We start from the raw sequence: 27,527 nt of genomic DNA on the forward strand, positions 1-27,527 counted from the left end.
ACAGTGACTTAAAACAGATTACCGATCCCCAGCTGTTGAAGTTTATACTCATAGCTAAGACCTTGATGAGGTATTCCATTCCCTATTCTTTCTGTTTCATATTGCCTAAGCGACTTGGTTTATGAGATATGAAATCCTGCTGGGTTTGTCACCTTGACACTAATGGCACGTTTGGCTGGCCATGCAGCGGGGGGGGGGGGGAGATATAGCATGAAACTGGTAGAAGATATTTTAGTAACAGTGCAGGAGATTATGTGAAAGTCATATACCAGTATAAAGTATATATTGGAGCCCTCATAAAGTTATTATCACAGCAATAATCACACATGTATTTCTACGTTTCACTTACCATGAAACAAGGTCTACCATGTGAAGCATATGGCCACCACTATGCATGATGGCATCGCAATGAAGTGAAAGACGTATGACATTTCATTGCTCAGGTTCGGTCCATTGCTATGACAACATTTGGAAGAAAACTATTAAGTAATTGCCACAAAAGCAGCTGTGAATATGAAATCATTTTGCCACAGCTACTAGAGATTAACTTCATGTTCTGTAGGTATTGCGGCCATTTTTACAGTTGCTAGGGACTAAAGACCAAAGTTTGAAGAGCAAGTTTATAATGTAGTCCTTGTGAAGTATATATACAAACTGTACATTGCAAATATTCTTTCTCATAATAGTCTCATCCAGAGGATGGTTACAAATCTCAGGAAACTTTGTACTTTTCAAAGCAAACATCAACACCTTGCCAAGACAAGATAGGAATGCTACCTTCAGGGTCAAAAGACCTAAAAAAGCTTGACTTCCTTCAATGGATTTTCCCATTTGGTGTAAAGTAGACAGGTTAAATTCTCTATATGAACAAAACATCACAGTAAAACAAAATATGGTACCCCCTGCTGTAGGCCTGCACACATTCTTCAGTCTCCAGAATATTTTGAGCACAATACTCCACAAAGTTTGTAGCATCCCTCCCATTTTAAGTATTTTGCCCAACTTCACAGCAGCAGTTCTCAAATCAGACCATTCATTGGTTGATAATTGGTCAAATCCTTTCACCTCTATATGTTTTCATGCAATAAACAATAGTGTTTGGTTTGTTTTGTTTATTCAGCATCATCAAGGCTGAACATCTTTCTCCAATGCAATTTACAGTGACATTGAAAGCGTCCATTTTAAAATCTTGGAACCCTCCATGCTTCAGCATTTTATATGATAGTAATACCAGCTCTCTTCATATTTTACTCCTTTATTACTCACAGTTATTGATGGTGTGAAGTTTTCGAAATACTTTTTGTGCTAATAAGGTGGTGCACATAACAGGAGGTACCATTCATGTTAGCAATAATTCTTTCTTCTAATTTACAACAGTTAAGCATTTGACTCTGTGTTCTCGTTGCTAGAGAACAGTCTGAGGTGTAAAGGTATAGACAGTTTAGAGTTAGTGACATGGTATGTTAACATTTTCTCCTAGCCTTATATTTATAGATTTGGGTGAAAGAAATACATTATCCAGAAATAAAGATAAAAGATTTACTGTTGGTGTTTTTCTTTGAAAGTTTGTATATTTTTCACCTTGTTTTCAGCTTTATGTTCAAGGTGCCGAAGACTGTTGGAGCTGTTGCGGTAGCCTCCAGACAGACGAAAGGAAAAGGTACGCAAACAGTTCCTCCCATTTAACATCTTTCCTGGCGAGAAGTTATAGCTGATTGAAGTACAATGTAATGATGGTCCACGGTGTATTATGATGTACAGCATCTGCAGAAATGACGTAATAGAATTTGTGTAAACATTTCACCATGTCGTTACTGTAGGCTTAAGCTTTTGCTAGTGAGGTTGAAACAAAAATAAAACGAGTTTTGAATTTTAATAGAAAAGTCCTGAACTTTTTTTCCATTTGGAATTGTTTTTGTTTTTCTTAGTTTCCATAAGTACTTGAATAGTAAATACCCTTCTTTCAAGTGTAGAATATTAGGAAAAGCAAACAGATACTGTTGAGAACAATTTTTAACATGCTGAAACAGAATACCGAATATGTGATAGGCAATGATATCTTTAGTATGTGTCCTTAAGTTAACAAGAAAGCTAGGAACTGTATTTTATGTCAGACATAGATAAGTATTTTTCCCAAAGCCAAAATGCTAAAGTTGATCATTAGAATTAATACATTTCAATTATTTCCTTCTTTCAGGACGTGGAGGCAACAAATGGCTTTCACCTCTCGGTTGTGCGATGTTCACAGCGCACGTCCAGTTTCAAAGTGGTACAAAGCTAGGCTCGAAACTTCCTTTCCTCCAGCACATGCCAGCGTTAGCAGCCGTGGAGGCTATCCGTACCAGACCAGGCTATGAGGTGAGGGAAATTAAGATGTCAGCAAATTCAGGGATGTTCTGGGTGTTTAAACGAAAGTTACATCTTTATTTCATGTAATAGAGATGCTTCTGATGAACAACACTATGTCAAAATGTTTAAATGTTCTTCAGAACAAGCCCCCAGTACAAATAAATCTACAAAATGATTGAACTGCTTCTGTTTCTTTTCGGTAAATAATTTAAGCTAGTTCCCCTGAAGTATTTCTCCTGGTTTAATCTAAAGACATAACATTGTGATGTTGCAGACTTTTTCTAAACTACTCAATCTACATGAAATTACCTAGATACGGTTTCCATGACATCCAAATACAAAGGTAAATGAAATAGACTTTAGAGACACCTTGACAAAAGTACTAATCATTGCAGAACCCTTTGCAGTTCCTAATTTGATTTGATAAGATTGTAAGGAGATAGATAGGCATTATCTGTGTGCGGGGAGTTCAAACACCTTGATGCATTACGGGAGCGCCTCTACAAATGAGGGCTAAAGGGAAGAATGTTTGTGCAAATTTTCTCAAAGGAAAAGAAAGCCACATCCCTTGGGTGGCATACTAAGGGTAAACGTCATTAAGCCATTGCCAAAACTGCAAATTGAGCCTCAGTGATAAAGTTCAGACAGACATTTGAAAGTCGTTGAAAGGAGCGGTTCGTTTAAAATGCCGTGAAATTTACGAGATTAAAGAATTTTTTAGTCTGTTATTGCTTTGTTTTGGGTTTTTGATGTGAATTTAATTTCTTTAGTTTTTCTTCTTCATTAAGATCATTAATTTGGACTAGTCTTAAAAAGGAAAATAAAAGATATATTTAAAGAAAGAAATTAAGTAAATGGAACCGAAATTGTCTTTATACTGTTCCTGACAATGGTGATATAGCGATATGGTGTCTCTAATTTCACAAAGTTTGTTTATAGTGTTTTACACCAACAGAAGTATCGTTAAATTAAAAATAAAATTGAGTAATGCTGTCAGGAAAAATAGAATTCCAACTACTTTTTCAGCAACTAAGCAAATATAATTGACTGGTTTGACTAACACTAAATCCCAATTTATCTATATCTTTCTTTCCAGGCGCGTAGCCAGGAATTTGCCAAGGGAGGGGCGAAACTGTAGATTCGGCATTGAAAACTATCTAAACGTAGCGCCACCATGGTTGGTGCGAAGCGTACAAGAAAATTTTGACTGAAAATGACTCCCAGATCGCTGGAAATGGCACTTCTCAGGCCTTGTTAGTTGCATCTTAGCATTTTCTCTTTTGAAAATACTAGCGATATCATAAAAACATTAAAAAAATTTTTTTTAAATATGCTCAAGGGGGGGCGCCCCCCCCTTGGCTACGCGCCTGTTTCTTTCTTCATTTTTGTTGTTTGTTTTTGCTTTTCAGAACCTGGACTTAGGAGTTAAATGGCCCAATGATATCTACTTTGGGGGTAAACAGAAAGTCGGTGGTGTTATGGTGAAATCCAGTTGTATGGGTCGTGATTTCCATGCTCTCGTTGGTAGGTGTAACCTTCTCGAACAACATCATGATTTCGCAGAACGTCATGACTTTCGTTCGTTCATTTTTCATTCATTTGTTTATTTCCAGCAAGTATCAGCTGTTATGGAAGTATCATTGAACAAAGACCAGTGTGTATGTGCAAAGTTTATCATATTGTAACTTTATTGTGTGGAAAAGTAAGAAGTACGAGCAACACTTAGTAATCTTTTCCCATTACTTTTGTCTCAAGATGTCTCAGGATATGACTAAAACACACTTGAAGAGTAAAATGAGGTCAATGGCAGTCAATGACAAGTTATGTCAGCCTCTACTCAAGCATATAAGATTTCAAATTGTGGATTTCTAGTTGACAAATACCGCTTACGTTATTAACCTGCACAGGAAGAAATTTGGAAGTTTTTCAGTCGCTAAAAACTTCTAGCAGTTGTGAACTTGCACATGGAGGTCCTTCATGATTAATTCATATTTGCATATATAGTTACCAATAGCAACCAGTATGATTTTCCTATGTCACCTATTCCTATGTAGTTTTCCTTATGATTCAGTTTTACTATGGCTAACAGCAATACTACCCATGTCTCATCCTTACAGACTCAATTCTGTCCAGTTGGGACAACTTTGCAATGCTTATACCACTATATACTGTCCTACGGTATCATGCTTCAGAGCACTTGTACTGACAGTATGAACAGTTCCTTTCATCTGATAGAAACAGGGTATACATACTGTCAGTACAAGTGCTTTGAAGCATGACATAAAAAGTACAGTAAATAAAAAATTGTCCCATCTGAGTGCACAATTTTAGCAACAGCATTTGCATAAAGTTATCCATAGCAACCAGTATGATTTAACTATGTGGTCTATCTAGCTCTTGTCATACTGTTAGGGATCAGTGTCGTTGTTGCCAGCAGACAATTACCCTTTTCTCTCATTCTTACTTTTCTCTCATTCTTAGTAGCATTTGCATATACTTACTAATAGCTTCCGATATGATCTTAATGTGCTGTTTATTTTCTTGTCCTTCTCTTAGGGATTGGGTTTAATGTTGCTAACAGCAAACCTACCCTCTGTGTCAATGACATCATCGAGGAATACAATGAGAAAAATCAAACCGACCTTTCACCTCTCAAAGTGGAAGAGGTCATCGCATGGACGCTGACAGTCCTGGAGAAGATGATTGACGACTTCCAACGTGAGGGACACCTCCAGTTCTGTAAACATTACTATCAGAGGTGGCTTCACAAGTGAGTGAGATGGTATATCAAGGATTTGAGATCTTTATGTACGATGAAATATCATATCAAAGTGACACAAAATGAAAATACCAGTGACTGGATCTGGGGACCATCAAAATTACTCCCCAGTCCAGACAATGTCTAACCAGTTTGAGAATTATCAACATTATCCATTTTCAGTTAGTTACAATCGAAACATTTGAAGAACAATGACATATGAGAAATATTCCACGTCCAGTCTTCCATTTTGTTTTCTCTGACAATAACCTGTTTCGTCTTGATACATCACTCTAATCGTAAAAGCTGATGAAAATATTTTGCTATTTCTACCCAATATAGTTTGAATAAATGCAGTGTTGACCATGTTCTGTTCCGTAATGTGTTCAATCTCCTGGCCATGGGTGCACTTAATATTCTATGCTGTAACACACATGACCTTTGTACTCTTGGCAGCTAACAAGATGGTTGTGATAATAGTTACAACCCTCCCACAATGAAATTTAGCTGAATGGTTCCAACCAGAGTGAATCACACAGCATCCGATCACTCCTTTGCAACACAACAGAAATAACCATTCATTACATGGAGTGGATTATGTAGTTTACTACAAACTTTCTGATCAATACAGAAATAAACATATAGCTTTAGTTGACCCTTTGCTTGCTTTATTTGATTCCCTGGTTGCTAGGGCTGAATAGAAAAAACCGATTGGATAGTGGTATGACTAGGCCTGGAAAAGTTAACCTAAATCATACAAGTGGGGTGTGAGTGCTGTAACCTAATTCATTCATGTAAATTAGGTTTTGGTTCACCATGTTTACTATAAATTATTTCTAATTGTCACCACATCATAGCGAGTTCATGATTCATCTCGTCAAGATATCACATTTAACTTGACGAGTCATCAGATGTGGTGTGTTTGACATGTTGTTGACTTTAACACAGAACACAATAAGTCAACAATTATAGGTACTTATTATGATCAAGATGTGATGCGAATGTAAAGTCAACAACTACTATGTCTTTGATGTGTCGTCATGGTGACTGTTAACCAGCCACTCAAAAATTTTCAGATTTCTGTTACATTAGCGTAATTTGTCAACTGTATAAATATCTTATTTTTTGGTGTTTTGTCAAGTTTAGTGCATTGCAGTAAACTCCACAAATTTGGTCAAGATGCATTAATTCCTTCAAGTTGGCAACTTGACAAAAAAATTATACAAAATTTATTGCGATGTCTCGTCATGCTGATGCCGTAAACTCTACAACTCATCACCTGACCGACGTAAAATAGATATTAACACTCAATAAAAAGTAAACTCGACGTAAATCTCGTAATTTTCAGTGATTCGGTCGTCCATCTGGAACGTGAGGACGGCCCTGAAGTTACAGTAATTGGATTAGACAGCTCAGGATTTCTGGAGGTGAAAGACAAAGACGGCAAGCTGATCAGTCTCCAACCCGATGGGAACTCATTCGATATGCTGAAGAATCTAATCCAGATGAAAAAGAGGTAGCAGAAATCAGGTAACTAGTAATGACTATGAATGCCTCCCAGCTCTATATACCAGGGGTCTAGATCACATACAGTTTAATTCTGAGGTGACAAGTTACGACCCTTTCTAAACAATAAGTTAATAATTTTGTCACAACACGAGTGCCAAAAAGAAAAGAAACATCTCCAGCTAAATCCTCACCAATTCCATGTTTATTGTCATCATTTTCTTCTTCTTTATTCTCATCAGGTAGCCAGGACAAGGTGTCCAGATCTTCCACAGATAATCACTAATTAAAAATTGGTTTTATGGTCTGTCAACGGTTGAAAAGATTTTGCATATTTTGAAAGTGAATTAAAGTGTCTTGAATTGGTTTGATGGATGGTGTGTTTGCTATATCTTTTTGTCAATCAGACAAGATGTTTATACTGTCTTTGGGTCTGAGTGTGACCTACTGCGATAAGAACAGTAGCCTAGTCTAAAAAAAAAAAAAAAGAAAGAACTACTTTGTTATCATTCTTGTGACTTAGAGGAAGTAAATAATTGAAATTTGTTCAATCAAACATATGAGTATCAAATTTTCCTTTAAACCGTAGGGCTTCAAAATCCTTGGATTTGATACTTATTTAGAGAAATCAGAAATGGTGCATTAAATTGGTCAGGATTAAGCTTCACAAATGCGCAATCATAGTGTTGAATTTGACCAAATCATTAGGTTTCACATTCGACTGTTAAAAACAGAAGATAATTTACTTAAAATCTTGTCTCTTGATCGTACCGAAAAAGGTTTGCCGATGACAAACTAAAAGTGTGTGGGACACATACATTTTGTGTGTTGCCTTAAATAGCGTACGACTCAATTATTAGGAAGAAACAATTGTTTGTAGTCACATGGAGTTTTACCAGTAACTTGTTATATGCAATGCGAATCAAAAATGCCTTGGTGAAAAAGTAGCACAAAATTTAAACCCAACTATTGACTTCAAATGCAGTTTTGAAAGGCAAACAACCCTTATCACTTAAAAGTGTGCTTATAACTGATTGTGCAATGTAATCAAATTTGGAAGTTTGTAGAAACTGATGTGTTTTTTAGGTTTTGACCCTTAACATTAGCTCATTGAATTTTGAAGCCTGTTTATTTTACATTGTGTAACACTTCATTCAGACTCTTCATCATAATTGACTTGTCAAGTAGTTATGTGAGAGATCTGCTTTGTTAGCCTAGCTTGTCAGAACCTGACACACTTATGATATTTCTGATTTCCATACTGGCTGTCTTGTTAATGACCCGGTCACTAACGATGATTAATGAAATCCATGTGACAGCTGACGATGGTACCTACTAGCCAAGTGTGAAAGCTAGGATCTACCTAGCCCACTGTGACAGCTGGTGACCATTTCAATGATTTCATGATATCTGTTATCCCTAGCCCATGGGGACAGCTAGGACCACATAGCCGAGGGTCACAGCTAGGGACCACCAAGCCCAGTGTAACAGTTAGGGCACAACCTAGTCCAGTGTGGAAGCTAGAGACCACCAAGCCCAGTGTGACAGTTAGGGCACAACCTAGTCCAGTGTGGAAGCTAGAGACCACCAAGCCCGGGGTTACAGCTAGAGACCACCAAGCCCAGGGTGACAGCTGGTAACCATTTCATGATATCCATACTCCTTAGCCCAGTGTGACAGCTAGGGACCACCAAGCCCAGTGTGACAGTAAGGGCACCACCTAGTCCAGTGTGGCAGTTAGAGACTACCAAGCCCAGTGTGACAGCTGGTGACCATTTCATGATATCCATACTCCCTAACCTGGTGTGACAGCTAGGGACCACCAAGCCCAGTGTGACAGTTAGGGCACAACCTAGTCCAGTGAGACAGCTAGTGACCATTTGTGATACCTTTATTTTCCTGGCAGATTTCATCTTCAATCTTTATTTGAAGTGTATTTTTCTTTTCTTTTCTTTTCTTAATTTGTATTTCTTAAGTTAACAGTAACTATGTAAAGACATATTCAGGATTTTTTTGGGTTTTTTCTTTTCTCTCTCTCTTATTTTTCCTTTATTTTTGGTTTTTCAATTTCTTGGAAATTATATCTATTCTTGTATCATGGCTTGACTTTTTAAAATTTCTAGATTTGCTTATAAGAAAGCGCACATAATTTTGTACCAGTTGCTGGAACTGCTGTGTAACATATAGTCCATTCTTGCTGTGCAAAGTGAGAGATGATTTTGTCGTCAACATTGAGCTTCGAAACTCAATCTTTTACCCGGAGAAAAAGTTTAAAGTAATAAATGTTTGTGAAAGGAAATTTTTTACTGCTCTTTTGGTGTATGGAGTTTACACGGATTAAACAGCTTACAGGCATGTCTATGGAACAGATATAATTTTCTCAAGTCTCCCCCTTCTTTTGTTGCAGGTATCATATTGTATTACTACTAAACCCGTTGAAATCGACGTTTGGGCTTTTCGTAACTTGAAAGTTTGGTTTCAAGTCACATGTATGTCACATGACAGAGATCGACCAATAAAATTGTAGGATCTCTTCAGTGTGATCATGCAAGCAAGTTTACATGTTGAGGGAGGTGCTGGATAGCTTTCAGGTTTATGTTTCTTCTGGTTTGCTGGGGAGGGGGTGGGAGGGGTGGGAGGGGGAGGAAGGCAATTGGGGTGTGTAAAACCAATATTCATGTAACAACAGGAGTGTAAAATGAGCTTCTGTTTCATTGCTGTGACAGATAGTTAGGGTCAGGTGGTATGAGGGGGGGGCAGGATTGTAACTGGTAGGGCAAGATAAATGCCACATGTGCAAATACAAATGAAACAGAAAACAATAAATTTGCAATGCAAAGAATTTATTTCAACTTGACTACTTTGTTTTGAACTTACAGATATTGAAACATCTGAAGAAAATATTTGGTACATTAAAAAATATTACCGTTAAGAATAATACCTGTTAAATCAAATACCAAAAAATATTTAAATGATATCTAGTCATTTGGCAAAGATTACATGTATCATATACTTTAACTTTTAAACTTTCTTCCATTTGTCGCCCTCTGTTTGCATTTCACTCTCAGAGTAGCTTATTATATTTTTTAGAATCGTACTTCACTTTCCATCTTCCAAGAGATTCACTTAAGCAACTACTTCCGTTGTTTCATTCTAACTTTAATAAGAGGTTTATTCTTTTCATCCTTAACGATATTAATTGGCTGGTTTTTGTAGTTTTAGGACTTCAGTCCCGATTCCAATATTGCAAAGTAGGCTAGGCTAGGTAATATTGCCACAAATGTATGATAGGCTTAAGTTAAAACAAAAATGTAGATAAAATGCAACAGACATTCTCTCAATTGCAAGTAGGCTAGGCTAGGTAATATTGCCACAAATGTATGATAGGCTTAAGTTAAAACAAAAATGTTGATAAAATGCAACAGACACTCTCTCAAGCTTTTAAACATTTGTTATGAAATCAAATCTAGAAACTGTATTTTCTGCCTCCTCCTCCTGTGATAACGAAAGAAACTTGTATTTGGGAAATCCAACCAGCTGCTTGAGGACATTCTATCACCAAAAATCGCTTAAAGATGCCTTTTACAATTTTTTTTTGTAATTCCTTGTGCCACATGTTTTGCTAACCAATAGGGTGGATGATAAGCTAATGGAAACACAATGAATAAAGCTTTCAAAATGTAAATTATCTGATGTGATTATTATTTGGTCTTTCTTTCTTCAATGGCCCTTTACAATGACAAACTTATTTGAATTATGGAAAGTAAAGATATTCACAGCCCCAGTTGCTAAAATAAGTGGATGACAGGCTGATGGAAACAATGAAAAAGCATAGCTCAAATTGCATCTACGTCTTATGTCATTTTTTTTTCTTTTTCAACTGATTTCCAATGTGTGATCATTGTTCAAATGCCCACCAGGGGAGCCAAGTTTTTGAGATCTCCCTCCAACCTTGTCTTGCTTACTGCAGAGACTTTGTCATGGACATTGTTTTGTCAAGCGACATTTAAATGCGCTTTCTAAATCTGAATGACAAAACAATTTTTTTTGGGGGGGGGGCGGGGCGATGTGCAACAAGCTTGAAATATCTGAACAGTCAAATCAGGCAAGCAAAAATACAGTATGAAATGTGTCCAGGAAAGGAAATTAGGGTGGTATCGAAGAACTTAGAATGCATAGACTCTGGATGTGTGACTTGGTTAATTCGCAGATGACATTGCAAGGGTCCTACCTGTACCGCATAAGATTTGTCACAGGGGTTTTACTCGTAATGCGTAAGGTGGGCATGTAATACACATTTTCGAATGAGAACTTTTTTTTCAGAATACCTAAAAACTATGTGTGGTCCTTATATGCCATCAGCCGTGCAAGCAGTCATTTTCGTTTGAGATATATTTCCATGTTTGTTTTTATTTAAAGCCAACTTACTTTACCCCTATAAAAAAAAATGGTATTACCTGAATCAGAATGGGTTAAGCCGGCAAAATTTCCTACTAGAGGACATTAAACGCCAACCAAGCGCTACAAAGTATGAGTAAGAGAACAATTTATTAGTTAACAAAACAAGAGTTAGTAAGCTTGTTTTTGAAACAGTCTAGACTAGGTGTATGCACAATGTCTGATGACACAGCACTCCAATCTTTTAAGGTGTGGGGGAAGTAGGAATATTACCTACAAATTGCTTCAGCTGTATGGACTAATGTATAGGGGGTGAACAAGTTTTGTATCAAACACAACGTATTTTAATATTTAAAGACATTTTAACTACATAATATTATCAACGTTTACTTATTTAATAGTACCAAGTACACTTTTAATGTCCCTTTGATGGTTTTATTCTAACTGTTGAATGTTTTACTAACATTGACAAACAGTGCAGAACCTACCATGTTATTAATAGCAATCGTTTTGAGAAATGACGGTGTGCCGTTGCTGGCAAAAGGATTTGTACTGCAACGAGGTCTTCGGCTTTGAGTACAGCTTTTCTGTATGTTGCCGTGTTGGACGAGTCTAGCCGTAATAGTAATTAGTTTAGTTTAGTAGAAAAAAAGGAGGGACACTCAAGTCCCCCCCCCCCCATCAAGGACCCTATAGGAGAGAGAAAAAACTGAAGACACAAACACTCAGACCCGATTACAATGCTTGTCCAAAGCATTCTTAAACCCATTGACACTACTTGCAAGTACAACTTTCTCTGGCAAACCGATCCACTCATTCACAACCCTATTAGAAAAAAATTATGCCGTATATTAATCCTACTTTGTGACTTTTGGAGTTTAAGACAATGACCTCTGGTGGCATACAAGAAAAAGTCGTTAAAGGTTAAATAGTCAAAACCATACACAATCTTGAAAACCTGAATCAAGTCCCCTGCTAAGCTCCAGTGTGGTGAGAGTCAACAGTTGTGACCGCCTATAATAAGGAACACTCTTTAAGGAACTAATCATAGTAGCCCTCCACTGGACCTTTTCAAGTACTTCCTTATCCTTAGCAAAATATGGGTTCCAAGCCTGCACAGCAATTACCGACTTTGCGAGCCGCGTTACAGTTATTGCCGACTTTGCAATCCCCGGGTGCCCCTCAAAAATTTGCAAGGTCGGTAAAGTGGCTCCATAGTTTTCCCTTTCAGGAAACCAAGCAGGGATATCGTCTTTTGCAATTTAATTTTATTATGCCAAATCATGTCCACATCAGCAGTCGATTATGTTCCCTTTATGACTAATCTAGGATTATGTCATAGCTGCTTCCGTTTTAGTCATGGTTTGGCGACGTATGTGAGTCCAACTTCCTGGTCAGCCCCTATATATCTCTACCTTCAACGTAAACGAAAACGTACTTATTTCAGCTTACTAACTGCTCTTTCCTCTCTGCTACCTCCCGTTGTGGATATTTACAAATGAAAGGAGTGTTGCCTTAAAAAATAAGCTCAAAATTGTAATGTTAGAAGGACACGTAAAGGAATAAGGACTTTTTTTCAGCACAGACAGTCTTCATCTGTTGACTGCGCAAACTCCATAGCTCAATGAATGAAAATAACATCCCACTAAATGTAGCAAGCTTATTCAGTGGGCAAATAATTATGTATGTATGTATGTATATGTGATCTTCCCGCAAGCAGGAACTCGCGAAAGAAGCCATGGAGGCTTATAGACTCGCAAGCTGACCGAAGCCAATCTCTCGGCACACATCCATTTAACGTCCATGTCGGGAAGTTGTTATTGAACAACACCCTTGCCAGACGACACACATTGCTGTCGGCGGGGAATCGAACCGGGGATCTCATGACTGGGAGACGCCGGCGTTAACCACTAGGCTATACACTCCGCCTGTGTACGTGTAAAAGTGTACGTGTACGTGTTATGTACGTGAAAAAGTTAAATGTGACCGTTAAATAATACGATTACAGTCCAAACTTTATTCTACGCTGGCTACTACCAATATGGTTGGAGATATATTCCAGTCGCCAGTATAATTACTCTCGCTTTGTTTTGGCTCCATTTTCATGAGGTGTTTTCGATCAACGAGTATCGGATGTAGTGTAGCGTAAAACTTTCAGTTCGGTCAGTGGGAGACAATCATCATACATGCAATGTGGAAACCTTAGGCTATAGCATCGTGTAAAATGCATTCAGTATTCCCTAATTGCATTAGCATATAAAGTTGTTCAAAAGATTCAACCAGAACCCAGGAATATTTCACCCAATTTACTTATTTATTTGATTATATATCATTATCATTAGATTACATTTGCTAAACTTAGTTTCAAATGTCGGTAAATACGTGTAATTGAGCGGAGACAGACACCCAACCCTCGCCATTGGTCTATGTTATAGAGATGTTCGTCAAGAACAACTTCCCAAAACAAGCTAAGAAAAAACCTTGTTCCATTTGGGAGATATCACGCACAAGGCCGAAGACTTGATCAAGTCCAAAAATAACATTGAGCCATGTACTCACATGTAGGCTACTTCAGTATATATTTTATATAGTTATTGCTACTTGTTACGATGTCTATTTTCCGAAACGGATATGAGTTTTGCAAAAGTAAACTAATGAAGTGTCAACACTGTTAACATTTTATATTGAAAATATCAAAAGGGAAACAAAATAGAAAGTAAATGGTTTCAGTTTCTTGTAGCACTTTGACATCACAGATTAACCAAATTTTACAGTTCTCGGAAAAGATTTTTAAATAGGATACGTCTCAAACGGAGCAAGATCTTTCGAAGCAATTTCGGGGGTGAGTTGCTTTTTGACAAAGATCTCTGTCATATAAGCTATTAAATATGTTTTATGTAGTCAGGTATAGCCATCTTGTGATCAACTCGTTTATTCAATAGATTTATACAATTTACAGTATAGAGGGCGGTATGTCAGAATAGTCATTAAATACAAGTATTCTGAATACATGACATAAGCTACTGATGGTTGGATTTCTGTCTTCTTGAACTGTCACAAACCAAATCGGACGAAAAGTCGGATGGTATCTGCTTGAGTTTAAAAGTCCGTATAGAACTTGCTTGTTAGAAATATACTTGTCTTTCCATGTAGCACCACCACCATGTATAAACATCGGTGGATACGGGTATATAGGTCTATTCGTAACGAACCACTCAAACTAAATAATTGTTATAATTGCAATGAAAACACTAGTTGTTTCACACTCGCAGCAGGCTAAGGCATGTAAGCGTGTAGTGTTAGTGGAGTGTTAGCTCAGTGATCAACGCCGGTGCCTTTCAATCATAAGGTCCCGAGTTCGAGTCACTCCAAAATTAATGTATGTCGTCCAGTTACCGTTGTCAATTGACAATTCATAACCATGGACGTTAAATATGAATCTAAGAGACTGACTTCGGTCAGCTTGCGGCTTTGATAAGCCAATGAGGCTTCTTCGCGAGTTCTTGCTTGCAGGAGGATCTAAAATACATACTTAGATATGGCACGCATACATACATACACCCATACATACATACAAGTGTCAACATGCAAGTCATTGGAACAAAGCACTTGGTATTTACAGTTGTATTCCTCCGTTGAAAAGTTGGTAAATGTTAATTGTATCAGACTAGTCCAGAGCTCGCTAAACAAAACTACGGGTTCTCAGTTCACTGTCCTGATGGTCATGACGCTTAAACTTATTCCCACAAAATGAGTTGAGTTTAATTTAGACAATTTAATGTAGATAAGTATTGTACTGCTTTGCAGATGAGAGAGAACATTATAAGGCTTTCTAGCATATTTTTGGGACAATGCTAGTAATTTTTAAAGTGCGAAGTTCATAGGTCTTTTGTCTGTCTTGGAAACTGGGTTGGCGTACCAAGAATCAGGAGAAATCCACATTTTACGATCACTGGACCACTTTGGCTGTTTTAAACAGATGATTGAAAGACCCTGCCAATGTATATGAGCAGATTGCGATTAAAAAAAATGTTAGCTAATTGCTGATTGATTCAGACGGAACTTTTAAGCAATTTGTAATTTGTTTACTTTGTCCGTTATGACAAAATTGTTGTCCTTTTTTGTTTACAATCATCTGGCAATTTAAACCACCTTTTATAGTCTGCAACCTCAAGGTTCTAGGCACGTATTGAATTAATGGCGTTCAAAAAGAACACCAGCTTTTTTTATATCCACAATCGCGGATGTGACGATCGTGCGTTTGTTTTAACTTTCACCGGTTTGTTAGAATAACAACACACGTAGAGAAGCTCCGTGAACTGTGAAACAGTCTGGTGTGAATGCGCGGCCGATGGATATACCGGTTACGATATGATGTTACCCTAACTATACACCAGATACAAGAAATTGACAGTAAAGTCACGTGTAAAACAATGAGCTTCATCTACCGGAGTGTCTCTTCAAGATAGGTGTCAGATAGGTGCAGCTTCTAGATTGACGTTAACTAAATATATCCAATGTGCAGTTTCTTAAAATTATTTAATATACTCTATAGACCCAATACATGGTATGTAAGGTTATGATGTCATATTTGTCACCTTAAATAGAACTTGTTTACACGCCAAGAAAAACGACCGTCTGCCCGTGCACTGCAGGCCAGTATGGTATCTTCAATAGATCATTTGCTATAACAACAATGAACGTTTACCAACCTTCCTTTCAGTCATGCAGGATGCATGGACAGCCATAAAACAAATCCAGGTCTTCCTTTCTATTTCGTTGGTAAAACGCAAGTATTATAGACACTGTACTGATATAACAACGGCGGGAAACAGCCTGGTCGACAGCAAACTGCGACAGAGAAGAACACAATTCAGGCAAACAGTTATTTATGCACTAACATTAACAAATTAGGTTACTTTATGTTACTGTATTAAACCGAGGCTGGTTCCCTGTTTCGGCTATATTGGACGTTGGCAGGTAAGTTAACTACTACATGCAGGAAACCTTTGCTTTCGAATCGTATCATTTCATCGTTTCTAGTCAATGTTATGGCGGCATATTGTTGTATACCGGTACATCATAAAATGATTTGCTTGAATATAATGTCTATACTATAGACGATGCATTTGCTCTAAACTCATTTCTTTCATAAATCCTCACTCAGAATCGGACAATAACATCAGTTTTTCCTTGTTTGACTAAAAAGTCAAAATCCTACAGACGCCGTGTAACGGTTAGAAAGATATAGTGTTGCGGACCTTTTATTGCAGCAGCAACTTTGTTGAAAGATATCACGTGGTTTTAGAGTCAGTTTTGATATCCGACAAGTGTATCTGATCTGTCGGGGTTTAACATTGACAGGTTTTTACGTACAAATATCACACCATGCATGATTGTTGTTTAAACATAACATCAAAAGAACGGTTTAAACAATCATTGCTTTCATTGTATTGGCCAGCCTCAATCAGTACTAATTGCGGTATGTTGAACATTTTGCTGCATACCATTCAATCGTGGGGTGGGGGGGGGGTTGTATACTTTTATTAATAGATGTGGAGAATGATAACTTTCGACCCCTCCCCCACACCCTCGTAACCCACCCCTCCTATACTTGTATTCTCATGGAATCAATGGTTATGATACTGCGGATAACCAAATTCATATTAAAATGGTTCATCCGTCGTATAAGTTTCCTGTTAACTACATTAGGTTGTTTGATTCTAGGCTGGTGTTTAGATACTCTTATATATGCCCTATGAATAATGTGACCTGGCTGTATGCCACAAATTAGGAGCAGCTTATTATAAATACTTTTTATATAGGTTTATATAGACATAGTTTAGGAATCCTAGATTACGCCCCCCCCCCCCCCTCTACGCACCCTCCCATCCCACTTTCCTTCTTAAGTATGGTGACCTCTCCGAGTCCTGTATGCCTATATGATGTGCATGCCCCAGTATACAATTGTTCGCAATACTTCATACAAATTAGGCGGTGGTTTACCAAAGTGTCTTTTATCTTTTATCAAAGGCCTAATTGTGTTTCGAGCTCTTTTGCATATTAATTCATTTCCTTAAATCAGCAGGGAAAATGAATTTTAAAAATTGAGGTCAATATATTCAATTGTTTGTTACTTAGCTACATTTTGTTATTCGTTTCAGTAATAAGGAAATGTGTATAGTCAGCATTTAGCTGAACTCTGGAGAAGTTTAACATGTTTCTGAGACTTAATGACGAGGAAGTTATCATAGTTAATATAATTGTATTTACATTTGGCTAGTTACATGAGGAAAACTATGTACGTAGGGATTTTTTCTTATGTAAACAGTTGTGAAGCAAGCAGTCAGCATAAGTTCAGTATATAAACTATAGAATACTTTATATTCAAACGTTTCCACTTAAACGTTTTACTTGCAAACCGAATGTTAGTGTGAAAGGTTGACAATCTTCAACCTTAACTATATAGAAATTCTTCTTAAAATCTTTTTTTATTTTATTTTATAGGTCTTTGGTATTGACGGGATTTATATAATTGGTTAATTGAGTAATTTATGGCCCAACTTTTGTAGACAATGGAACTGGATTATTTCTTTTTTATTCTGATGTGTCTTTGTGTGCAAGGAGAGCTTTTAACTTCCCGCTCCGTGAGTGCTAGAACCATGCCGGATCGTGAAGTTTACAGACAAGACGGTGACTTTGTCATTGGAGCCTTACTAGCTCTTCGAGGGTTTCACGAAGAAACTCGAATTTGCGGCAAGATCCCCGACTATGGAGCTGTCCGTAGAGCTGAAGCGGTTGCGTACGCCGTCGACAGAATTAACCAAAACCCGGCAATTTTGCCGAATACCACTATTGGTTACGAGATATACGATACATGTTACGACCGGTCATTAGCTTTGGAGAATTCCTTAAAATTCACCAGAAACTTTCGTGATATAGATAATGTGATCGGCGTCGTAGGGACCTCGCTAAGTTCCACCTCAGAGTTGACGACGACGTTTCTGTCCATTTTCGAAATCACGATGGTCAGCCATTTTGCTACTAGTGATGAGTTAAGTGATACCTTACGCTATCCATACTTTATGAGGACAATACCTCCCGACTCTTACCAGGTAAAGTATACATATGCCTCTTCATTATTATCTATAACGTGCGGCTCAGGAATGTATGTGCGACCACTTCATTATTCGGTCGGTATGGAGTCCCAAGTCCTCTCATGCAGACCTGACGCGTATAGTGTTTGTGAGAATATATTTTGTGGAGGAGGGTGGTGGGGGGGGGGGGGGCAATTGGTTACATCCCGGGTCTCGGTGTCGATTAGCGGCCCGGGCAAGTTTGGGATATAAAGAAAAACGTGTTCTCATCTTCATGTCAGAAAATTCGTAGTCCAAGTTTAAGCATTTTCCCATATATGCAGGGTATCATACGTTAAGCAGGCTTGACAAAGGGTGGGGTTTTGGGGTTTTAAAGGCCCGGAGTAATTAAAGGGACATGGCAATGAGGGGCTAGGTGGGGTTGGGGGAAGAATAATGTCAGGGCTAGGAATAGGCTACCGGAAAATTTGTATGCCCATATACCATGAATGAACGAATTCCTCAAATTGTTGACATAATTGTCCGAGTGGGGTCCGACTTAACTCTCGAAGCCCTTAAAGCCATGAATAGTTTACTGATGGTGGCCCATGAACAGTGGCGGCGGAACCGGGGGGGGCTTGGGGGGCTCAGCCCCCCCAATGAAAAAGTTGAGGGGGCAAATGCGTGATAAGCCCCCCCCAATATTTACCAAGGCTCCGAAACGTGCATCTGCCCATTTTTCAATGCATATTTGTCGATCTGTCCGATGCACACGTATACTATATAGGTGTAATAATTTTAGTAAATGCTGGGGGACCCTCGGCCCGTCCCCTGGCTATAGACCACATTGTCACCCCAACCGCGTCTTCACGCCCCGTGAAAAGTGGAAGCAGTGAGTGTGAGTACCGGTAAGCGTAACACAACTTCGTCTTAGGCCAATGACTTGCCTCGTTTCAGCCAGTTCTCAAACATCCCCTTACTTGGTGACGGAGCGTCCATATATATAGTCAGGGGGCGGATGCCCCCCCCCCCTGACGGACTCAAATGGACTGCTGGCGCCCTTTTCAGCACTACTTTTTACTTATTCGCGATTATTGACTATTTTATTGCGCTCTCATATACCTATTGACATTTTTCATATTCTGTTGGTGTAATTTTCCGACAAAATGGAGACGACACCTATTTATTCACTGTTTATCTGAAAATTAGCAAGGCCCAGAAAGGGTCATTTCCTGCAATCTAGGGAGTATCTTTACTCAAAAAACTTCTGTACGCTCCGCGCCAACCTGTGGTGGCGCTCCTCTTAGATAGTGTCGAAAGCGCCCATACAGACCATTCTTGCCCCCCCCCCTGACCAATACCCCTAGCTCCGCCACTGCCCTTACTACACTCAAAAACGTCTTTGCGAGTACACTACGAGTAATAGCTACTCTCTTAAAACATTATCGAAGATACAAATTACAATGTTTTTACAGACTTTTACGTGCAATCTGAGAAATTGCAGGCTTGAGACCCATGTTTTAGGGCTAGGTATTCGCAGCATAAAACACTCGGGAAGTGCCGTTTCCGGCCATCTGGGGGTTTGAAAAACCCAAAATTTTCTTGTACGCTCCGCGCCAACCGATGGTGGCGCTCCGCTTAGATGGTCTCCACACATTAGCCCCCCCAATAATTTTTCCGTTCCGCCGCGCCTGCCCATGAAGGTGACCCATAGTGAATTAGTAAGTCGAAATTTCGAATTTTTATGATCGGAAGTTTGAGAAGAAAATTCAAGATTCAACGGAATACGATGTGCTAATCCACATGATCCATGCAGCTGAATGATCCAGCTATAGCTTAAACATGAAGTGCATCTCTAGTTATAACAACTTGGAGGGAGCAGAATCATTTTAAACCTGCCCTCTCAGCTAGATCATTTTAAGCGCATTTCCAACGGTCACCTATTGGCTAATGAACTCTACTCTAATTGTGACATGGATAAAGTACAAAAAGAGTTTTAACATTTGGCAAATTCCAAGGCATGAACCTTTACGGATGGGCTTTAGATGATCAAACCAAATTTGAAACGGGGGTGTGACGGTAGGGTAAGGCTGCCTTAAAGAGGGCGTTGGGTTCAACCTCCAGAGTTATGATGAAGTTTATACGTCAAATGGTGCAATTTCAAGCGTATTTAGACTCTAAATAAGGTCTATATTGTTATAGGTCCGAGCTTGCAAGGTTACGCCAATAAAGAACTTTTAAATTTTGCCACGGCATGCAGGCACATTCTAATTCCACTCCATGATCACAATTTCATTTTTTTTTAATATTCTATTCCATCATTATGCCAACAATTCTTCTGTTCTCTTTCTTTTCCAGATTATGGCCATAATTGACATTTTAAACCATTTCGGATGGGAATATGTCGCTTTTATTTATTCCGAAAGTTTATATGGCCGACGAGCTTACGACATTTTCACAGCAGAAATCACAACAACTGGTATATGTGTCTCTTATTCTCGTAGTCTGGGCTTGGCAGCAAAGGAAGTTACCTACAGAGAAACGATAGATGATCTACTGAAAATCCACAGAGATTCTTTGTTCTCCGCGGTTGTACTGTTCGCCGAACTTGAAAATATTCACGGTCTGATGAGAATGGCGTCCCAAAGAAACGTGACGGGTCAATTTATCTGGATCGGTAGTGATTCGTTTGGCATTCCGTGCCTTCATAGTGTGCTGGGTACTGAAGAAGCAGCATTGGGTAAGTTATTTAAACAATGGTAGTCTAATTAATGCTAATTAAATGTAAAACTATATTCAGATAATACAGAACCGTGGTATTTGGACCCCTCCAGCCCATTATGTGGCCACCCCCTAGTGGTACGATATAGGCATAATAGTCTGGTCCCCTAACGCGAGGAATGAAAACATCCGCTACTGGGGACCACGTTTGCAGAATGGTTTACATTTGACCAACCCTCCCCCCCCCCCCCCCTCCATTAATATATTTCCTTGTACTCAGTAAAAATGTGCCCAAGGTAAATATCATATGTGTTTTATTTTTGAACAACCCCGTGATCCCTTCTCATGTTACAAACAGTCACTCGGAGGTAGTGGAGGGGTGCATTCCTATATAATTCGGCCCATTACACTATTTAGTACATACATGAAAACCCCCTGCAGGAACAAACTAAATCAGTTCCCTATTTTTGCAAATAATCGGCGAAATACATGTTAATAGCTTAAGGTTTTGCCATGATCTTAAATTAAACAGATCGGGCTAAAAAATATCTTCTGATGAAGTTATGTTCAATTTCATGTCCAGGTGCATTTACGATTATACCCAAGGCAGGAACTTCTGATTCGTTCGACGATCATTTTAGAAGAGAAGTTGATAATAACTTATCGGAGAATCCATGGATTGCCGAATACAGAGAAGAAGAAGGTAATAGAGTCAGCGATTGTCCGGCTTTCGAATCTCTGGTCGCGGATGCTGTTGAAGTGATCGCACGAGGACTGGACAGACTTTGTGTTTCGTCTTGTAATTCTTCAGATCTAGTAAGAAATAGACCCTTACTTCAGAAATATTTAACAGGCGTGAAGTTCCATAGCAGTGCTAATGGTCCTGTCTTCTTTCCCGAAAATGGCGACCCACCTGGGAGATATGACATCCGCCAACTGTACAAGGATCACCAAGGAAACTACAGCTTCCGAACAGTAGGGAATTGGACTGCCAACGGTGGACTCGAAATTACCCCTCAAGTGGCATGGTTTGTTGAAAATGTCTCTGGGCGATACAGTAGTAAAGGAATACCCAAATCGATCTGCTCGGATCCTTGTCCAACTTACCAACGGCGTGTATTCTCGGAAGATCAGCCATGTTGTTGGCAGTGCGAAAATTGTGATGGCGACAAACTCGTCATCGATTGGACTTGTCAAAAGTCGTGCATTAACCGTACATCGGGTGTCTATCAATGGCCGAGTCAAGATCGGAAAAAATGCACCGATTTGGAAGAATTGCCAATAGCTAAGACGGGAATGTCTATCACAGTTATTTTGATAGGATTACTTGGAATGATTTCAACCTTAACCGTGTCTTTGTTTTACGTTCAAAAACGAGAAGAGAAACTTGTGAAGGCCTCCAGTCGTGAACTAAGTTATATTATCTTGGTAGGATTATTTTTTAATTACCTATCAGCGGTCATTTATAGGCTGAACGCGAGTATCACGGTGTGTACACTTAGCAGAATAATACCGCACGTGGCCATATCTCTAATCTATGTCTCCATTGCAACAATTACCGTTAGATTGTTTCGAATCTTTAAAGCGGGGAAAAAGTCCATTAGACGACCAAGTTTCATCAGTCCGAAGTCCCAAGTGGTTACAACTATGCTCCTATCTTTATTACCTGTAAGTATGTTTATGTTGAAATCCTTTAAATATGTTTCAAAAGATGTATTAAACTTTATGGCACGCCAAAATGGACTAGCAAATATTACGTATAGTGTCCGATTTGTTAACAGGACGATATAGTGATTCAATCATTGTTAGATATATGCTAATATGGCCACAATATTTAAAAAAAAAATCATTGAACAAAAATTAGAATTTTATAGCTTTGATTTTTTTAATATGTTGTAAAATGAAATCATATATCTACAAACGGACACATAGACATGAAACTGCATTTTGTTTCCTATCAACTTCGGTGACGTCATGACAGACGATTGAGTTCTTTTAGCCATAGTTTGCGGATGATTTCGGGCAAGGGGAGGTGGGGAATAACATTTAATATTCTCCTGACTGATTAAGGTAGGCGTTGAACCTATACGGAAGAGCCGGGCGAATGAAGGGTTCATAAAGGAGGGACTATATGTCCCTGTGGTCGTTGAAGCCGACTCCCATTTAGTGGGTCTGTCCATGGTCCTCCTAGAATTTGGTATTAAAAAATTACACCTTTTTACTACCTGTTACTACTTTTTACTACCTGTTTCGATCAGAAAATGGTGACTTTGAATTTACATGAAAGTCTGACATAGAAATATGATAAGACAAAATAGTGTTTATAGAGTTAATTTTAAGCCTTTGATTTTGAAAGTTTTGGTACCTCCACGCATGCTGACCTACCAATGTTGTCTTTGAAAGAATAAGGAGTTCTTCAGGCCTGTTATTATCACTTATCAAATTGATATGCATATTGAATTATAACAATGACGGTATACTTGTTATCCTGTCAGGAGACATCGAAACTAAAAGAAAATGTTATTCTTCAATTAAAAAAAAAAAAAAACTTGCTTATAGTTCACACACGTATATAGCAAACACAAACAGACTTTGATATATTTGTTGTTGTTGAAACATCCTAGATATAAAGAAAGGTGAATACTCTTTTCATCACGCATGCGTCTTCCGTCTAATTACTAACCAGCCATTTCCTATATAAATAGACTTGGTTACAAATGCACTTTCTATGGGAATGGTGGAGAGTATATATATATATATAATTATATATATATATATATATATATATATATATATATATATATATATATAAATATATATATATTTATATATATATATATATCTGATAATATCTAATAATATATAAATATATATATATATATATATATATATATATATATATCAATATAAAAAAAATCCACTTCACGACCGGTTTCGTCCCTTTGGGACTCATCAGGCGAAGGTAGGAATCGAATCCCGGATCTCGTGTCACGAACCGAAGTCCGTATACCACTCGACCACAGTGATTCTACTGGTGTGTTAGAGCGTATAAATTGGCTTTGAATAACTGTCATTAAGGGCGTATTACCCAAGTGTTATGATTGTACAGAATGCACCCCTGGCGCTTTGAATCTGACAATTTTACACAGAATAACCACTCTTGATAGGCAAGCCAAGCCGTAAATAATAATTCTTATATATATATATATATATATATATATATATATATATATATATATATATATATATATATATATATATATATATATATATAATGAAAATATCAGATTCAGATAAAAACTATATATACCGTAACCAACCTTATACTGATCTTAATGCTATGAAGAATCAAACCACAAGGATATATATTTATGAGGATATAAGTTTGAAATAACTGAGTTTGTTTTTGACAGGAAACTTACACAAACCTAATAATCGTCTATGGGAACTGCCACGAACAACTTCCCTAAACAGCTAAGAGGAATCAGATCCTATTTGGGAGATATCATAGAATTTAATGTTCCTTCACACTCACGGTTGGAGACTTGATCAAGTATAAATATAACATCAGCCGGCAAGCCAAGTGTGCTTGTAGTTTTGTATAATGTTTTTATGCATTATTTAATGCAATGTTTATTTTCTGCTATATGGAAATAGGCGAGAGCTTAATTTAAAGTATGTATTGAAGCTGTTGACATGCCTAGCTAATGATAAACATTGGTTTCAATATCAACGCTGTTAACAATCTACCTCGAAAATTATGACACATACACTCATCAAACAAACAAGAATGAGTTGCAGATTCTAGTGGCAATATGATATCACCGATTTAAATAAATGTCAGCTCACAGTCATGAAAGAACGATATCTCCTATAAACCAAATGAAACAGAGATTTTTCAAGTCTTAGCTGTTTGAGGGGGGGGGGGGGGGATTCACACAGCTCTCTACCACATACTCTAAGGTTATGATAAGGTTTGTGTAACATTTAGATATATTCATTAGTCAAACAATCTAGTAACACGATATCTGTGGAACTATATATACTGTATCGTTTCATCGTCAAACTCAAACCATTTGCATAATTTGGGAGTTTTTTAAAACAGCGAAGAATGCACCCCTTGATTTCCCACTGTTTTTATAACCTTCTTGCAAGTTGTCACACGGCCTTTGGGGATCTGGGGAGGGGGGGGGGGCGGTGGAGGGTACTAATGATTATCTACTATTTTACCTTATTCCGTTCACCATATCTCATATCGTCTGCCATTTGATAAGCTAAGCTAATTTAATGTTTTATTCCGCTTATACTTTTCAGTTCATATGGGGAGTAGTGTGGCTCATCGCGCAACCTCCACGTGTTGAAGTTATCGATCCTACAACAGACAGACAATACATCGTAAGGGTCTGTTCTCTATCCAAGGGTCATCGAATAGGACAGCTCGTCTGGGATATTGTAGTTGTGACAATATGTTGTTACTTTGCATTTCGCGCCAGAAATCTTCCCGCCAATTATAACCAATCTCGTTTCATCGCGTTTAGTGTCTTTAGTACTTTAGTAGTTTACATTGCATTTGCACCGGCCCTTTTTACTTCTACCACCGATTCGTCAATGTTGGACATCTATTCGGCCCTTGGGGCTCTTATCCAGTCGACTGTGGTCCTGGTTCTTGTATTTATAGTCCGCCTCTTTGCCGTATATTACGTCGACATTCCCGATACGAGTGATAGCCTGCAGAGCAGTCATGGCGCTCCCCGTGTGAGAAGTAGTGGTGTCCATAGCATGGACAACTTTTCATCCTAGCTGTAAAATATGTGTTGAGACATGAGACGTATTAAACACTGGAATAAACGTCCGCACAGAGGGGGGGGGAGGGGGGGTTGCGTACATTTCCCGGAACATCACCATCAGGAGTTGGGCACATTGTATGCATGCCCCCATACCACCACCTGGACTATGGTCCTATATACCTCTCTGCAATTTTTTTACTGGTAACTGAACTCTGGTGTCACCGGTGATGTAATCGTTTAACCACATCTGTGTAAAATATGTTTGAAGAAAGGGTACATTTGTGCTGTTTGAAAATACAAACATTTCATTTCGCTGCGAATATGGCAGTTACGCTACAGTTAGCAGGCGCTATTGATAAATACAGATCGACTATATATATTTTTTTATTGCTTTAGTGCGTTCCGATACCGTAGTCAAATGCCTTGCTGGTGTGCCATTAAACGTTCTTAGAACATGTACTTAACCAGACTGCTTATCATATCTCAAAGATAATTTTGTTTCCATAATTGTACATAATTACATCTTCACATTTCTACGTAAACGGACGTCAAATCACAAGGTCTCATTTTCTTGTAAAAATATTCTATCGTTCTGCTCCTTGATTAAACATCTTTCCATTGGTTTATCTTTCCTGAAATAGAGGAGGAATAATGTACGTATCTTTTTCAAGTCAAAAATGAATTAAATGCGAACATAATTACACGGAGAGTAAACTATATTTGGACATTTTAGTAACAGTTTTAGTGTCGTCAAATATATCCTAAAGTACTTTAACATACCTTTGCGGTTTCTTTTCGTCTATCGTCTTCGGTCACACATTGAAATACGATTCCAATATTAACTGGCTCTTAGGGCACTCTACGGTGGTCATGTGTATAGCACAACTGATTAAATGATGTCAGTCACAGTGTAAGGGGACTGTATATATATATATATATATATATATATATATATATATATATATATATATATATATATATATATATATATATATACGTCTGAGAGGAGAAACCGCATTTTATTGTTATACTTCGAAAAGTTAAAAATGTCATCTATAATCCTTGCTTTGTTTTCATTGGTCATTCGCTTAACATTTAAATATGCTAAGATTATGTATAATAAGTACACAATACATAGGCTCAGTAACCCTTGGGTGTATGATCTTTCAAAAAGTACATTTAAAAATGACTAAAAATTATTAAATGACTTAAAATGAAATATTTGGAGATTTGATCAAATAAACGGACTGAACGGACGCTAAAAATCTCAGTTACCTTTATTTATAAAGACATTTTGGTCAAATATTTTCTTTCCTAGTTGCATGCTTTGAACGGTACTCTTTCGCAAGCCCTCATTTTCTCTATGTTAGCCCCTTTCACGACACGTTGAACGGATTTGTCGTCCAACGGATGACGCTTATAATACATACAAACATTAACACATTGATTCATTACTAATGGGGTTAATACCCCACAATGTGTGTACATAAATAATTCCCATTGTGCATACAACAAATTCAAACCCATTCTGTAGTATTATATTGTTATACTGTTGAATTTCACAACCCCACCATGCATGTACCATATACCAACAGTGGAGCCCCACACTGTGCATACACCAAGAACCCCAGACTGTAGCCTCTGCTGGTATGTATGTGTGTATGTTTCAACTCAAACGTAGGTTTCAAAAAAGTGATATCTTGATTAAAGGGTGTGAAGACTCGCGCACAAAGAAACGTCTCATGCCGGTAATCTGACCTAGTCTCGAATGAGGTGTAACGGAAGTGTTGGACACCACCATCGATCCCAGAAAATACGCACACAGCTTGCTACCGTCGGATTGTGCAAATATGTGCCTTACGTTTTTGGCTGTGTTCACAAAAAGAGTTGGGGGGGGGGGGGAGGGGTACACCATCCACACAACCCATGGAT

At 38.1% G+C, this 27,527-nt stretch overlaps 2 protein-coding genes across 6 annotated transcripts in view; both read left to right on the forward strand.

The window, feature by feature from the left end:
- Positions 1–10,298, forward strand: part of LOC139962523 (biotin--protein ligase-like) — an 85,599-nt gene extending 75,301 nt beyond the window's left edge. For 4 of the 5 annotated variants that reach the window (XM_071962564.1, XM_071962563.1, XM_071962560.1 and 1 more), the window contains 6 exons: positions 1,593–1,660; positions 2,198–2,358; positions 3,759–3,873; positions 4,906–5,119; positions 6,456–6,637; positions 6,856–10,298. In XM_071962564.1, the coding sequence (XP_071818665.1) occupies positions 1,593–1,660; positions 2,198–2,358; positions 3,759–3,873; positions 4,906–5,119; positions 6,456–6,627 (730 nt within the window). In that variant the 3' untranslated portion in view covers positions 6,628–6,637; positions 6,856–10,298. The remainder of the gene's footprint in view (positions 1–1,592; positions 1,661–2,197; positions 2,359–3,758; positions 3,874–4,905; positions 5,120–6,455; positions 6,638–6,855) is intronic. The other variant, XM_071962562.1, reaches the window with a different exon arrangement.
- A 5,083-nt stretch (positions 10,299–15,381) lies between these two features.
- LOC139962838 (metabotropic glutamate receptor 7-like) lies at positions 15,382–26,878 on the forward strand. The gene is made up of 5 exons (XM_071963201.1): positions 15,382–15,991; positions 17,519–18,126; positions 20,446–20,827; positions 21,392–22,476; positions 25,123–26,878. Exons 2-5 carry the CDS (start codon positions 17,587–17,589, stop codon positions 25,606–25,608), a joined length of 2,493 nt encoding a protein of 830 aa, XP_071819302.1. The 5' UTR covers positions 15,382–15,991; positions 17,519–17,586; the 3' UTR covers positions 25,609–26,878.
- Positions 26,879–27,527: the final 649 nt, after the last annotated feature.

Source organism: Apostichopus japonicus, chromosome 21 (genome assembly GCF_037975245.1).
Source record: "Apostichopus japonicus isolate 1M-3 chromosome 21, ASM3797524v1, whole genome shotgun sequence".
NCBI lineage: Eukaryota > Metazoa > Echinodermata > Holothuroidea > Aspidochirotida > Stichopodidae > Apostichopus > Apostichopus japonicus.

Bases quoted from the DNA above. Each gene is read 5' to 3' on its own strand.
- LOC139962838 (XM_071963201.1), top strand. From the start codon at position 17,587: ATGGAACTGGATTATTTCTTTTTTATTCTGATGTGTCTTTGTGTGCAA. The intron at 18,127-20,445 runs GTAAAGTATACA...TTTCTTTTCCAG, and splicing joins TACCTCCCGACTCTTACCAG to ATTATGGCCATAATTGACAT. The intron at 22,477-25,122 runs GTAAGTATGTTT...TATACTTTTCAG, and splicing joins TGCTCCTATCTTTATTACCT to TTCATATGGGGAGTAGTGTG.